Below are 16116 nucleotides of genomic sequence, written 5' to 3'. Positions count from 1 at the left end.
CTGGCAGTGTTGAAGGGCAGGTTGGATGGGGCTTGGAGCAGCCTGGGCTGGTGGGAGGTGTCCCTGCCCATGCAGGGGGGTTGGATCTGGATCATCTTCAAGGTTCCTTTCAATGCAAACCATGACCTATCATGAGAAATAAATTAATACTAATAAAATGGCCCCTTTTTTCTCCCTACAATCTGCCCTGTTGAGAATCTGCTCCCTTAAAGGTGCCAACCAGCACTCCCTTGGGAAATGTGGAGCAGCCTGAAGTCTGGTGAATCTCAGCAACATACAGGTTCTATATATCATAGAACCTGCTTTAAACCCCTCCTCTGAACAGAGAAGGATCTTTTGTATTTTAGAATCAGAGAATCATAGAATGTTTTGGGGCTGGAAAGGGTCTTAATGATCATCAAGTTTCACCCTTCCTGCACTTCAGTAAATCTTGATTTTCCCTCTTTTACTTTAGGCTATCTTAAGCCAGGGTGCCCTGAATTCAGCAGGTAAAACCCACACAAAAATTACTCCAACTGTCCTGAAATAATATTTATCAAGACAGTGGTAACTATGATAAAAAGGATAATGGGCAAATTAACAAAATGATCAAGTTTGATGCATTGGTAGCACATGATGCATGTCAGCAATTTCCAGAGAACCTGAAAAATTAGAAGGAATCTGCCCTTTTTTTTTTTTTTTTTTCAGCCAAAGCCCTGAAAGCTGAAGTCCCAAGCACAAGGAGTTAATCCCTTTTTCCTTCTTCTGGAAGTGGGAACGAACCCGATTTCGTCAGTGAGGTTTGGCAACGTGCGGAATCCTGTAACCAATTTCATTTCCTGATAAATGAATGGTCCACAGGGGAAAGTCAGCCAGAGGCTTTGGGAACTGTCGAGAGCTCAGACATGACTGAGAGGCTCCTGGAAGGAGCCAGACTGTCTCTCTTTGCTTATCACCTCCCAGCCAAAAGGCACCATCTGAACGCCGGCGCTGCCAGACTCCCCGTTTCCAGCCGGAGCTGCGGCGCAACGTGATTGTGCTTCATCGACAGGCAGGATTCCCCACCCCTGCCCAAAACACATCAGCTCCAACACAACATTTTCTAGAAACCAGCTCCAACACAACATTTTATGTCAGGTTTTTAAGCAACCAGCCTGAAAATATGTGGGTGTATAAACCAGGGTTTGGGACATAACTTGTAACCATCTGCCTTGTTTATGTGTTTGCAAGCCAAGGGCTAAGGAGTGACTGGATATTCTGGAGTTTAGAATTTCCCTCCCGCCCTTCCAACAGGAAAAAGCCAAATATAGAAAGATAAATCATTCATTATTGGATAGACTTTGGCATCAGTGAGGCTGGGAAGGATGCATTTTCAAAAGGAGCCACGGGCTGCCTCATGTGGAAAGCTCAACATCACTCTGTTTTCATCTGTTCTCATTTTTTAACTGGAAATCTATTTTTTTTGGTTGTTTCTAATTTATCCTCATAAATGTGACTGATCACCTTACTGAAGGTTAACAACACATACCAGATCTAATGGCCAGATGACAACTGTGCCTCAACACGAGCTCAGCTGTGAGTTTCTGATCTCTCCAAATACCACCTTTGCTCACAGAGTCAACCTGAACGTCTCCTCGCTTTGATGCTCTTACAAATTGACTCTCAACTCCAACTTTGTTACAGGAAATTCAAGTAGCTCGACACACCAAGATCTGAACTTTTAAAAGTCTCAACTTTCAGCTTGTAAAAAGAAAAAACAGAATAAAATATTGCCAGTCTGATGACCCCTGTAGGGAAGATAAAAGGGGAGGGAAGGGAGTGGGGGAAACCCTCTCAAATAATAACTGCAGGGCCCTCATTACCAAACTCCTGGGTAACTTTTCAAGTGGCTTGCAGGCTTATAATAGCAACACTGCCTGTAGTTGATTAGCTAGCCCAGCACAACCAGATGTACCAGCGACATGGAGAAAGTCCTGATGGTTCTAGAGCCTGCTGGGAAGCAGAACATGATTGCCCTGAAATTAATAGCAACCAGTATGAACTTCATACTCCACACCATGAAACACAAAAAATCCTCTGCACATGCCCAGAGTCCTGCTCAGATCATTCCTGGTAGCATTCCATAATCATGAAGCCTGCAAACCTTAAAGAAGCCAAAAGCAAAGCTCTCCTGGGAGAGCAGGATTTTTCCCATGGATCTCTGGAGCGTTGGTGTCTAGCAACAAATGTTTCAATAAGCAGGAAGAAAACAAAGTTGAAATTCTTCATTTATTCTGGATCTGTGAAGAAAAGCTTTCTCCAAGTTAAAAGCACGAATGTTATTTTCTGCTCCAAGAGTTATTTGGCTCCAGCACAGCAAGAAAGCTGCTGCTACACCAGAAATAGTTTAAAGATCAGAGATTCAAGAGTTTGCTAATGCACGTTTGCTGACACTGCAACAATGTTTACATGATTGTTCAACAGGGAGGTGTCAGAAACACATTAATATGTTTAGAACTGTGTGCCAGGCAGACAAGCAAGATAAAATAGCTGGTTTTAGGTTCTCCCCCCTCCACAGAATCAAAGAATGGTCGAGGTTGGAAGGGACCTCCAAAGATAATCGAGTTCAACCCCCCCTGCCAGAGCAGGACCAAAAAAAATCAACAAAAAACCCCCAAATAAACAAAAAACCCACAAAACCAAACAAACTAGGGCAGATCCCTCAGAAAGGCATCCAGACAGATCTCCAGAGAAAGGACTCCACAGCCTCTCTGGGCAGCCTGGCCCAGGGCTCTGTCAACCTCACAGCAAAGAAGTTTCTCCTCATCTTGAAGAGGAACTTCCTGGGCTCCAGTTTGAATCCACTGCCCCTCATCCTGTCACAGGCACAAGTGACAAGAGCTTGTCCCTGCCTTCTTGGTGCCCTCGTGTATTTAGAGACATTAATTAGATCCCCCCCTCAGTCTTGTCCTCTCTAGACTGAACAGCCCCAGGTCTCTCAGCCTCTCCTCATCAGACAGATGTTCCAGTCACTTCATCAGTTTTGTGGTCTCTGTTGGACTCTCTCCAGCAAATCCCTGTCCCTCTGGAGCTGGGGAGCCCAGAACTGGACACAACACTCCAAGTGAGGTCTCACCAGGGTTGATTAAAGGGGGAGGAGAACCTTCCTTGATCTGCTGGACACACTGATCTTAATGCACCCCAAGATACCATTGGCCTTCTTGGCCACAAGGGCAAATGGTTCTCCCATAGAGAACTTGTCCACCAGAACCCCAAGGTCCTTCTCCACGGAGCTGCTGTCAAGCAGAACATCTCCTGCCTGTACTGGTGCATTTTGTTGTTCCTTCCCCAGTGCAGGACAATGCCAAAAGTTACTGTTCATTTTTCTCCACCTCCCCAGAAGGATTTATAACCACTGAAGTTAAAAAGCTGGTTTTAATTCCCCACCTGAGTGACAGCTGCTCTGACAGAGCAACCTGAACTTGTTTGGGTTCTCAGAAGCATTGACATTTGAAAAATGAACCAGCGCTACGTGAGGGGTGGAGGTTTTTTTTGGTCCCTTCCCCATCACACTGAACAATTTGGAAAAACATGATACTGTAGAAATGTCACCTTCAGTAGACACCTGAGGAGTCTTGAGAGGAACATATAAATACAGGGTTGGTTACAGTGCTGGTTAACTCTCTTTGAGAGAGTCACGGGCACTCTCAGACCTGGCAATATTCAGAGAATATACTCAGCTGGGACTAAGACCTGATGTGCAAAAGGACTCATCTTACACCACACCACAGCAATCCATATCTTGAAATGTATGACATTCAAAATCCATGCAAACATTTACTGGAATGGGAATTGTCAGAAGAGTTCTGGTTGTTGTTCTTTTTTTTTACTTTAAAAATATCAAAGCAAACTTTCAAAAAGCAAATAAATCTGCTTTTTAAGTGACTCACCAACACTACCAAAATATACCAACATTTCAGAAGTCTTTGAGTTCAGAAACACGAAGCTCCATGGTTTTCCATGGATCCCAAGTTTCAAGTCAAGCTACACCTCAAAGAACTGGAGTATAGTTCCTTACACCATCTCGAAAGCTTCCAAGTTAACCCATTCCTTCCATCTCATCTGGAGGAAGCTTCTGAAAATGAAATGTTGTTCAGTATTTAGCTCATCAATTCAATCTGCATCCTACGTAGTTACCAATGAGTCTCTCCAATTGAAATCCACTTTTAACCAGGGAACAAAAAGAGTCATCAAATTTCCAAGACTTGGAAGCTAAAAGCTGATTTGCTTTGGCCCTGGGCTTCTTGAGAGTTAAAAAAGAAAGAAACCAGGCACATAAGCAAAAGGTTTTTGCTACCACATCATCTATTCTAACAATCTACTCAAGTTTACCTCCCCCAAGGACACAATTCTGTGGATTATCCTGTTTAATGCTTAAAAGGGACAGTGACATTTACCCCTGAATTACAGCCCCAAAAGTTTTGGTTTCCTTCTGGGATATAATGGGAGCTCAGAGCCTGAGTTTTCTTTCTGTACAGTTTTGAAATGCACAGTCAAGAATTCCCACACACTGCAAATTATCTTGAAGCAGTAAAATAATCACAAGTTTTCCATGATCGTTTTCACATGCTTTAGAGTTTGCCCTCCACGTTTAGTCTGCACCATTTAATTAAAAAGATTGCAATGATATAAACTCCTGCTTGGATATATTAAAAAGTGGTGTCATTCAGTTTAGTTTCAACTCATTCTCCACAACTGAAGTAGTAGTTAGGTTTATTTTACCAGAAGATCACCTGCAGAAGGTGGGTCAGGCAGACAAGCACTTAATGCAACTTCAAGATGAGCAACAAGTCAGCTGAGGGTGGACATGCCTTTGCCTGCCTGCTCACAGCTTCATGATGATAAGTTCTTTTCTGACCACAAAGCCCATCAACATTTTTAGATCATTTTTTTTTTTAATGCAGTGTTTGCTCAAAATCGTATTTTCTCAAGGGATGAGGAGTATATTCCTGTCTACCCAAGGGCTCTGAGAAGCTGACCTCTGAAATGAATGCCTTCCAAGGAAACATGAATGATTGTTCATCACTTGAAGGTCAGCTCATGGCAGCCGGGAAGGCTGACATCTTCATTGAGGGGAGAAATTGTCAGAAGCAGACACACCACCCATAAAGATTAGGATTCTCAGCATCCGTTTGGTGTTTCAGGAAGGTGCAAAGCCCTTTGTTTAGAAGTTGTAAGTTTCACTTACTAGTCTGATCTTCTTGAGGCTAAGGGTTAGCAGCAGTTGAGGAGCAGCAAGAGGAAGTTGGCACCACAGGTGCCTGCAAGGCTCAGCCCTGAGGACGTCTGTGTTAACGTGCTGTGTTAACAATGCCCAGGTCCTGCCCCTCTGCATGGTGTGATGGTACAACTGACCATCAAACAGATGATGTCTCCTCCCTAGGAGAAGCAACTGCAGAAGCACAGCAACCTTCCCAGAGAGAGCTCAGTAGCTCAACCAAATAACTGTTTGTATTCCCTCAAGTCCTGGAGTCTTCACATGCCCTTTCTTTTCTGGCTATTCCTTCCTTCCAGAGTTGAAAAAAACAAGGCTTGATGTCCCCCATTCAATTCAGTACTTTGGTCAGGTGCCTTGATGCTCTGAAGCTTTTTCCAATGTAACAAATGGAAACTGAAGAAGATGAAATCACATCTTTAATAGAAGGGGAAACCCATGAGCCATGGGGTTAACACCTAAAGCAAAGCTTGTTCTGTCAAGAGACAGAAGGACTTCACCTCCTTTTTCATATTCTGTGAAATTTTAATACCTGAACTAGGCATTAATATTAATAAATACTATATTTTGTACCATATTAAAGAGGTGGGAGTTGACAGCTGCACAACACATGGACAACACAGGACAGAATGCACACTGATGACTAAAAAAACTCACTGACACATTGAGCAAAGGAGAGGAACAAAGGGCAGCCCAGAATATGTTCCTGGAAATGAAACCTCTGCCTTGAGTGGCTCAGCTGGTGGGAACTCTTCTAAAGAACGAAACGTAGCCTCCCAAGTGTGATCATTCCATGAACTCAAATATCAGCTTCCAGTCACTAGCTGGCATTTGAAACAAGTTTTCCCACTCCTTGGAAAGGAGCAGTTATCTGCTGGCTTAACTCCCCTTGAAATCCTGAGGTAACTCCCCTTGAAAACCTGAGATAACTCCCCAGACTCCAGACACAATCCCACTTCTCTCAAGCTCCTCAAAGTACAGATAGTTCACCAAGGGTAAAGAAGGCAGCCTGAGAACTTGGGAAAAAAAAAAATACTAAAAAAAACCCAACAACAAATCAAGAAAGAACGAGGCCAATTTTCACCTATCACTCTGATCTCTAAATTGCCTTTAATAAGCTTCTGCAATAAAAGAGGGAGCCTGGATTGTGGCTGCTGGTCTGCAAAGGAGACAGCTCTATCTCCACGTCGTGACTTCTGCCTCCATCCCAGGAATATTAACTTCATTTATCTCCTCCCACGGACTGAAGGAGAAATAACCAGCTCTCCATTTCAGCACCTGCTCCTTTATCTTTCTGTTTATGCAGAAGTCTTCTAAAAGGCTAATTACTAAGATTGGACCTTCCCTGCCTTTCACAGTCCATGGTGAAAAGCACAGGCTTCAAATAATGTTAATTATATTGTTTGTCTCCAGGACTGGAAGGAAAAGATGAGTTAGATCTCCCATTTCCCACCAATTATTTGCTAAGAAAATGCAGGATGACTTTCCTCACACATATGACTTACTGCTAAGGAACATGCTCACTCTCCATCCCATGGTGCTTCCCCCCAGAGAAAGGGAGCAGGAGAACCAGGGTGTGCTACCAACCTGATAAGCCCCATTATGCAGATCAGGATGGTGGCTCTAAGTGCTGTTATTTTTAGAGGATGTTATTCATGTTTGAACTACAGGCTGCAGATCTCAGAAGGTGCAACACCTCTTGAATGCTCCTTTCCTTGACAGAGGCTGAGATAAGCAACTCAGAAACAGTCCTTGGATTTATCTCTGCATACATGAGGTACTTTTCCCCCCACCACTGAGCTGCAGGGAAGCCAGTGAGGACAAGGGCTGCTGCAATCTTCCTTTTTCCACAGCAGAACCTTTTTGTGTTTCCTCAAGGTGCTCCAGCTGAAGGTGGCAATTTCTAGGAGGTTGGAGTAATGTCTCTGCAGGGCCTCTTCTATTCTAAAGCACTTTAGGATGTTAAGGCCAAAGGCAAGGATGGCTTGAAAATTAATTAGCAATTAACTGCAAAGCCAGTCTATACATTCTTAGGATTAAACTCTACAGCTTGGCCCACTGTAATAATGGGCAGATCATATAAACCCAGATACAACAGATCCGTATCTCATGGAATCACAGAATGCTTTGGATTGGAAGGGACCTTAAAGACCATCTAGTTCCTCCACACATTGTCCAAGCTGGCCAAGCACAAGCCAGCTCCTCTCCCTTCTCTGGACTGACTGCCCCCACCCCAGCCTGTCTTGGAAAACTGTCCTTTCAGCAGGCAACATGAGTGGGTCTACACAGCCAGAGAGCTTCCAGCTCCTGGATGTGAGCTTAGTGATGCCAACAGCCACAGAACCTATTGTGCAGGCAAAGCAAGTGTGGGCAGGGCTGCTCCCACCCACCCAGACATGCCCAGAGTGTGTCATTAAGACACGTGGATTAAAGCCTATTCCTTTATTTAGCTGCTGAAACTCCTCAGAGCCGCCAGAGTTGTTGTGTAACTGTATCTTTAGTCTGATCTTAATATAATTTTGTTGAGCTTTTGAACAGCTTGCCCTGAAAACCTCAAAGAGTGAAGTGGGAAGACCTGAGGAACTGTGAGACTCCAAGGAAAGAGGGACAAGGACAGAGGGCATGAAGATTCACAAGGCCATTTCTATAGGTTGGAATTGTGTGCTGCTGATCACTGCTATGACACCAAGCTGACCTGCCTGAGGGACAGGGTGTCATCCTGAGGGACCTGGACAAGCTCGAGAAGTGGCTCTGGGTGAACCATCCCCAACTCTCCCAGCCTGGCTCCAGAGCAGAGCTGCTCCAGCCCTCCCAGCATCTCTGGGGCCTCCTCTGGACTCTCTCCAGCATCTCCATGTCCTTACTGTGCTGCGGCCCTGGCCCCAGCCCTGCAGGGGGGTCTCAGCAGAGCAGAGCAGAGGGGACAATCCCCTCCCTGGCCCTGCTGGCCATGCTGCTGGGGATGCAGCCCAGGACACGGGTGGGTTCTGGGCTCCAGCACAGATTATTTCCTTCCCTACTTACACAGATTTCATCCCTGCAATATCTAAACACCTCTCAGCCATTAATGGATTTTAGCCTCACAAAACCTGTCAAGTTGGTAAATCCCTCCTATGGCTGGAGAGATTCTCAAGAGAGAACAGAGGGGTCTGCTCAGGATTATATAGAGGTCGATTATATAGATGTATTGACCAGAATTAAACAGGGGTTGAACTGCTTTTCAGCAAGTTGGTTAATTCTTAACTAAAGTCCCAGAGATTGATCTTTGTAGCCTTTTCTCTAGACCCAGATGGAGGGACTAGAAAAAGAAGTTAACAAAAAAAATCCAACAGAATGATCAGAGTTTGGTTACAGCTTAAATAAATAATAGATGGAGGAGTGAGAGGTGAGACTGCACCTTTGAGAAAGGATGAAGATAACCTTCTCCTCAGCAAATTTTAATCTCTCCAAGCACTTGAGCTGAAAAACTCATCAAGAAAACTCACCCAAACGTTCAGCGCAAAGTGGGAACTGAAATTCCAACACACACCTATGAGAATCCACAACCTAATCCTTTCTCTGCTGCAACTGAGAGGAAAAATGATGTTGGGATGTTATGGATCTCAAGGGTATTTCTGGAATTGCCTGGACCAGGACACTTGAATCAACGAGGGCTTGAGCACTTACTCTTAGTCTGTCTTTGGGCAAAGCAACAGCTCCTTGCTTGATGATTTCCAGGACTCTCTCCACCGACAGCTCAGCTCCAGCTTGTTCCAATCGGGAGCTGAAGAAGCTGATCACCTGGAAGGAAAAATCAGAACACATCAAGAAAGAGATCTTTGCACCAATTTACACCCCAAGCTGTCATCTCCTTGCCCTGGATCAACCTGTTGAAGGATAAACATGTCATTGCTTGCATCGCAGCCACGGAGACTTCGTTAATGCCAAATGAGCTCAATGACCAGTAGCCTCCTACAGTAATTTTTAACAGAGAGATGATTTTTACAATTCAACACACACAGATGAATTCATACATTTTCATACATTTTCAAGCACTGGTATGTGTTTATATTGCTATGATTTGCTTCTGTTTTCTATTTTTGAGGCCTTCCATTCTCCTTTATGGGCTAGGAATTCATTTTTCTTGTCAAGCATTGAAGTAAATTCTTGACAAGTTTGATGCCTCCTGGACTAAAGGCTTGAAGACAACTATTAAGTATCTCCACACCTTTACAAGACTACATGACTTCCTGGCGGGGATTTGTAGCACTCAAAGCCACAGCAATCAGGATGAGGGGGGGAAAAAAAAAGCCCACAAAGCTCCTCTTCTCCCCAAATTAACCATCCAAAGTGCCCCAGGCACCTTCCCCCCCACCCCAGAATCCAGGTCCAAGGACCTGTATAATCCCTCTCTCTGCTCTCCTCATCCTCCATGCATCTCCTCCAAGCTGCTTTTCACCATATTTCCCTCCCCACCCCCTTTTTCTGTGCCCCAGATGGTCCTCATTAGCTAGAACAGTTAGGTCAGCCTTTAACTTTTATCCCTCTCCAAGCTCAGGAGGTCACACCAGCAGCAGACATCCCACCGGCAGTTCTCCATGTGGGACATCAGAAAACCTCTACTTCTCTAGCTCCTTTCATCCCAAAAAAGCACACTTTGCAAACCCCATCCCTCATCCCAGAAGAACTCATCGGTCACGCAGGGGATCTGAAACTCCAAACAACTCAAAAGGCTATGGGACAAAGTTTCAACACCAAATTCAGAGTCTATTGTCTGAGTCTGTGGTCACAAGATGATCAGTCACTTGGTAGAGCCCATGCACACATAAGCACTTAGCAACCCCTTGGCTGGAGCCACACACAAGTCCTCTTACATCTCACAGGCTTCAGGCACACTCTTAGAATCCCAGACTGGTTTGGGTTGGAAGGGACCTGAAAGATCATCCAGTTCCAACCCCCCTGCATGGGCAGGGACACCTCCCACCAGCCCAGGTTGCTCCAAGCCCCATCCAACCTGCCCTTCAACACTGCCAGGGATGGGGCAGCCACAGCTTCTCTGGGCAACCTGGGCCAGGGCCTGACAGGAAAGAATTTACTCCTCATGTCCAACCTAAATCTCCCCTCTTCCAGTTTCAATCCATTCCCTCTCATCCCATCCCTCCCTGCCCTTGTCCCAAGTCCCTCCCCAGCTTTCCTGGAGCCCCTTCAGGCACTGGAAGCTGCTCTAAGGTCTCCCTGGAGCCTTCTCTTCTCCAGGCTGAACACCCCAACTCTCCCAGCCTGGCTCCAGAGCAGAGCTGCTCCAGCCCTCCCAGCATCTCTGTGACCTCCTCTGGAATTTCCAGTAGCTCCATGTCCTTCTTATGTTGTGGGCTTCAGAACTGGACACAGTTGTCCAGGTGGGGTCTCAAGAGAGCTGATACAGATGCGGGAGAATCACCTCCCTTGACCTGATGGCCACACTTCTTTTGATGCAGCTCAGGACACACACACACACACACAGTCTCTCCTCTGAAAAGTCCTAATGTCCACTTGAACCTGAATCACAACCTCCAACACATCGAGTACTCTTTGCTAATTCTTCCAAGTAGAAGGGGGAGAAGGGGGAAGCGTTTCATCCTACAAAATCTCTGCAGAGCTCTCTTTGTTCTGCAGTGAAACACAAGCTGGAGCCAGAAACCATTACCCTAATGATGCCTCCCAGCTCAGCTGCTGTTCAGAAAACAAAGACAGCTGATGGCTCAAGTGCTTTGAGATTCAAATTTGTTGTTCCTCTCTGGTGATTCCTCCCAAAAACCCTAGTCCTTGTCTTGAGCAGGTAGATTGGATGGGTGGCAGAGCAGTTTTCTCCAGAAAGAGAGCCAGGTGACACTTGCTGGAAGTTGCTTTTTGGGGTTGTTGGGGTTTGGTTTTTTTTGTTTGGTCCTATTTTGTGTGAAACAATGTAAGTGTGGAAATCAGGCCAGAGATGAAAAATCAGGTTTCACCTTCTGTCCTGTCCTTACGAGTGTCTTTGTACTTGAACACAGGGAAGAACTTCACTCCCTCTGGCAGATGGTGCAGGTAGGTTTTACATTCTTACACATAAAGACCCACTGTGGAGTTGTGATCTCTGAGCCTTGAAAAAAAACCCAACAGGAGTAGGAAGATGTTCTGAGTTCATAAGCACAGGAGCTGGAGGGTGGAAGGAAAAATTCCAGAAGAAACTGGCCAGAAACTGCTTGTGCAATGAGCGTGAGGAGCTCGGCCATGGTTTTGGCACAGAGTCTGGGACAAATTGCTGGTGGAGGATCCACAGCTCAGAGAGGAATGAGAAAGTTGGCCACAAACTTTGAAAACCCAAAACCACCAAATACAACAAAACATCTTCCTGCATTTCAACACTCCTCTGTTGTCAGGAAGGGCTGGTGAAACCCATCCCCACCCAGGCCAGGCTCACGCAGAGAATCCATCCCACCAGTGATTGCCTTGGTAGCTCAAATTCTGCTCAACCACAACAAAACCAAAGTGGAATATTCAGCTTTTCATCCAAAGGATAAAACACTATCATAATGCATAAAAAAACCCAATGAATGAGGCTCAAAGATACTACCTGAATTCTGGTGTTACCCATTTTGGAAAGTCAAAGCCTCCCATCTCACCATGTTCTAAAAATACTTTTATGTGTCTTCTGGTGAAGATAATAATCTTGGTTGAGCTGTATTTCACCAGGAACAAAAGTGTGAGAGGCTTCCAAAATGTTCAGGTTCTGTCAGCATTTCACAGAGCTTGGAAAGGCTATTTTTGGTACCTTGTTGAAGACTGAGATGAAAAATATCTACTTGAATAACACTACTTCTCTCTAAGCATTATTTGCCTTCCTACTTCAGACAGAGGAGAACTGGAGTAGTTCTTGATAGAACAGTACCCCAGTGAGATACTTGGGAACCCAATGAGGGGAAAAGGAAGATAAGGTGGAGCCCTCAACACAGGAAAGGCATAGAGATATTGGAGAAGGTCCAGAGGAGGTCACAAGGGCTGGAGCAGCTCTGCTCTGCAGCCAGGCTGGGAGAGTTGGGGTGTTCAGCCTGGAGAAGAGAAGGCTCCAGGGAGACCTTAGAGCAGCTTCCAGTGCCTGAAGGGGCTCCAGGAAAGCTGGGGAGGGACTTGGGACAAGGGCAGGGAGGGATGGGATGAGGGGGAATGGTTTTAAGTTGGAAGAGAGGAGACTGAGATGAGACATGAGGAGCAAATTCTTTGGTGTGAGGGTGGTGAGAGCCTGGCCCAGGTTGCCCAGAGAAGCTGTGGCTGCCCCATCCCTGGCAGTGTTGAAGGGCAGGTTGGATGGGGCTTGGAGCAGCCTGGGCTGGTGGGAGGTGTCCCTGCTCATGCAGGGGGGTTGGAACTAGATGATCTTTCAGGTCCCTTCCAACCCAAACCAGTCTGGATTCTATGAAATTTAAAGCATTGAAGTTATTTAGATTCACCTTGAAACCAGGAGCATGTTCAAAGACACAAGACTTTTTCATGATACTCTGCTCTTCACAATTCCCCACTCCCAAAGAAAGTGGGCAGGTGGGGAGATAATAATAAAAAGGACCAAAGGAAATAAATCTGAGCATTTAGTCTGGCTCTAGTTATCTGCATGATTAAGGCTTTTTCTAGGAGTATTTTAAGGAAAACAGGAAAGATTAATTCTTCTGCACACTGCAAGTCCTGCAGCTCGTGCAAGAGGAGTTGCTGTGCCAGAGCCAAGCCAACTCAATGGATTAAAAAACCTAGCAGGGGAATGTCTTTGGAGAACAGAATTCCTAGCAGGAAATCACATCAATAGGATCCTTTGCATCACTAAACCATTGTTGACCTCCTGGTGGCTATCAGATAATTTTGGAAAACAAAATCTAGCAGTTCTTAGTTAAGGCTGTTCAACCACAAGATAATCTATCACTAGGTCATAGGAAACACAGAAGTAATGAAAGCCAAGGAGCTCTCTCAACAGCCATGAACCAAACTCATCTTTAGGAGCTGCTAATGAAGAGACTCCACCAAATCCCTGACACTTTTGAGGTTGCTGACCAAATTAGAGACCACCTCTGAAACAAAGGCATGTAGATAGTTCCCAGCTGAAACATTCCTGCAGGAGGCCAGGCCAGGAACCATAGAATTCCTCTTTGTTCACCATCCAGAGGAAGACTCTCCCATTAAGATGCACAATATCTGATTAAGATTACTTTCTGAAATGAAAAGTAAATTAATGGGAAACAGAAGGTATTTTGATTTCAGTTCCTTTGGTACAGCATTAACTGCTCCCATATGTTCCCTATCAGCTGGTAATGGGAATTAGTAGCTTTTTTCCTAGAAACCCAAAGGCAGATAAGGCGTTACCAAGAAAAAAGGGTCTATAAACTGAGATCCCTTAAATATTCACCCATTTTTTGCCTCCCTGATGAATTACACAGACATCACGTGTTATCTCCAGAGTCAACTGGTCCAAATCTTGAGGTAAAGACCAGAGGTGCTGTGACCAAGTTCATACCACAGATATCCTGGGCAATTCCCACTCTGGTGGAGCTGCAGAGCCACCCTCATATTCAGGGGTGCCTAGAGATATTTTCTGCTCTGTCCTCCTCAGTGTGGTCCTGCCAAATGTCTGCTATCCAGAGGTCTCCAATGCTGAAGTCCCTGGAAACCTACCACAGTGCTTTGTTATTGTTAAACATTAGAAAGTCTTTCCTTATGACCTGAGAACCCACAAGTATGTGAAAAAGCTTTTTCTTTTCCCTCCACAGCAAGGGGTTTCTTTAAAAAATATCACATCACCTTGAGTCTTCCTTCAGTTAATCAGCACCCATTCTACTTGTCCTCAGAGGTCCAGCTTCTTAACTGCTCTTGTTTTCCCTATAATCTCCTCCAAGGCACTGGCTGAACATGAGCCAGTGTGTGCCCAGGTGGCCCAGAAGGCACCAGCATCCTGGCTTGTGTCAGCACTGGTGTGTCCAGCAGGAGCAGGGCAGGGCTGGTCCCCCTGTGCTGGGCTCTGGGGAGGGGGCACCTGGAATCCTGGGGTCAGGTCTGGGCCCCTCAATTCAAAGTTCCCTCAGGGACTTTGGACAAGGGCAGGGAGTGAGAGGATGAGGGGGAATGGTTTAAAACTGGAAGAGGGGGGATTTAGGTGAGACATGAGGAGGAAATTCTTTGGTGTGAGGGTGGTGAGAGCCTGGCCCAGGTTGCCCAGGGAAGCTGTGGCTGCCCCATCCCTGGCAGTGTTGAAGGGCAGGTTGGATGGGGCTTGGAGCAACCTGGGCTGGTGGGAGGTGTCCCTGCCCATGCAGGGGGGTTGGATCTGGATGATCTTTAAAGCCCCTTCCAACCCAAACCAGTCTATGATTCTAAGAAATAAGAATGTAAGAGCAGCTCAAGAGATCCTCCCTATGAATTTATCCTCCCAGCTTCCAGCAACATCCACTTTAGGAATTGATTGGGTCAGATCATTAAAGATTTCTTTCCCCACAATATCCTGACTCCTGTTTGAACACATCTACATTACAGACATTCACAACATCCCGTGGCCATTTGGATGGAGCTCCCACCATGATCAGCAGACAGAAAAGCCTGAGCAAAGCTTGGGAGCCAGAAACTCATTTGGGTTCTTCTCAGATATTGCCCACATGGTCCCAGATGCTTTCCCACCACGTGTACATAAAATTAATAAAATTTGCCCCTTTTTCAAGGCATAGGAAGAGAAGTTGAAATATTTTGTGGCACAGAGGATAAAGGTTCTGTTTGGGATGGTAGAGCTGCTGATAGCATGTATGAACTGGAGGATGTGACTGAGGAGTCAGCTGAACCTCATCTTTTATTCAGCTCTGACAGCTCTCACCACTTGCCAGCTGGTGACAGGTACGTTTAAAAGAAGAAATGAACCTTTTTTTAATATTTTTTTTTTGACATCTTTGCTTCTCCAACAAAGGAGCTATTTAAAAATTCAACGTGGAAAGCTTTAAATAGTTTCTGAGGGTAACTGGCATTATCCTGCAACCTAATATTAAATACTTTTGGGGAGGAATGTTTTAAATTGCTGAGGAAACTCTATGCTGAACTGTTACAAAAGGAAGGACATGCTGCTATCTCTGGGGGAGGCACAGGGCTGTCACCCAGAGGGATGTGGCCACCAGTAGTTTTCCTGGATCTGGACAAATAACCAGAGAAGGTCCCTATCTCAGGCAGGAATGAAGATGACTTCTCTTCACTGCACCACAACCTCTCTTGACACAACCTGAAGAAAACTGAGCCCAACCAGCCAGGCAGTGTCATGCTGTCTCTGTGATCTGTAGCTGTCAAAAGTTGGGACAGCTTGGAGCTCTGAATCCTGTTATTTTCTAGCAGGAATCATGACTCAGGTTCTCACTGTGAACATTAAAGTCTCTATCAGATGCAAAAGTAATTAAAATAACAACTGTTTTCCAAAGTCAAACTCCACAGAGAGCAACATCTCTAACAGTGGCTGATCCACCTCTATTTCCAACTGTTTTCTTGTAAAATGTCTCCTTACCCAAAGGGACTGTTGTGGAAGGAGATTCTGCAGGTGAAAGCAACACACATTCAGACACAGCCCCAAGAACAAGGCAGCTGAATCATTGCTCTTAGTTTTTTTTCTTTAAAATCCCCCATATTTATCATTAGGCTGGTGGAGGCAGCAAGAGCAAAACAGAATCACAGAACCACTGCCAGGGATGGGGCAGCCACAGCTTCTCTGGGCAACCTGGGCCAGGCTCTCACCACCCTCACACCAAAGAACTTCCTCCTCATGTCTCACCTAAATCTCTCCTCTTCCAACTTAAAACCATTCCCCCTCATCCCATCCCTCCCTGCCCTTGTCCCAAGTCCCTCCCCAGCTTTCCTGGAGCCCCTTCAGGCACTGGAAG

At 45.5% G+C, this 16116-nt stretch overlaps 1 protein-coding gene across 1 annotated transcript in view; it reads right to left on the bottom strand.

Annotated features, from left to right (window-relative positions):
* DYM (dymeclin) overlaps positions 1–16116 on the bottom strand; it is a 161965-nt gene that overhangs the window by 17725 nt on the left and 128124 nt on the right. The window contains exon 15 of the mRNA XM_010007892.1: positions 8900–9013. Within this exon, the coding sequence (XP_010006194.1) occupies positions 8900–9013 (114 nt within the window). The remainder of the gene's footprint in view (positions 1–8899; positions 9014–16116) is intronic.

Source organism: Chaetura pelagica, unplaced genomic scaffold (assembly GCF_000747805.2).
Source record: "Chaetura pelagica isolate M959 unplaced genomic scaffold, ChaPel_1.0 scaffold552, whole genome shotgun sequence".
NCBI lineage: Eukaryota > Metazoa > Chordata > Aves > Apodiformes > Apodidae > Chaetura > Chaetura pelagica.
The sequence above is the reverse complement of the archived record's forward strand: the minus strand, read 5'-3'. Positions and strand labels throughout refer to the sequence as shown.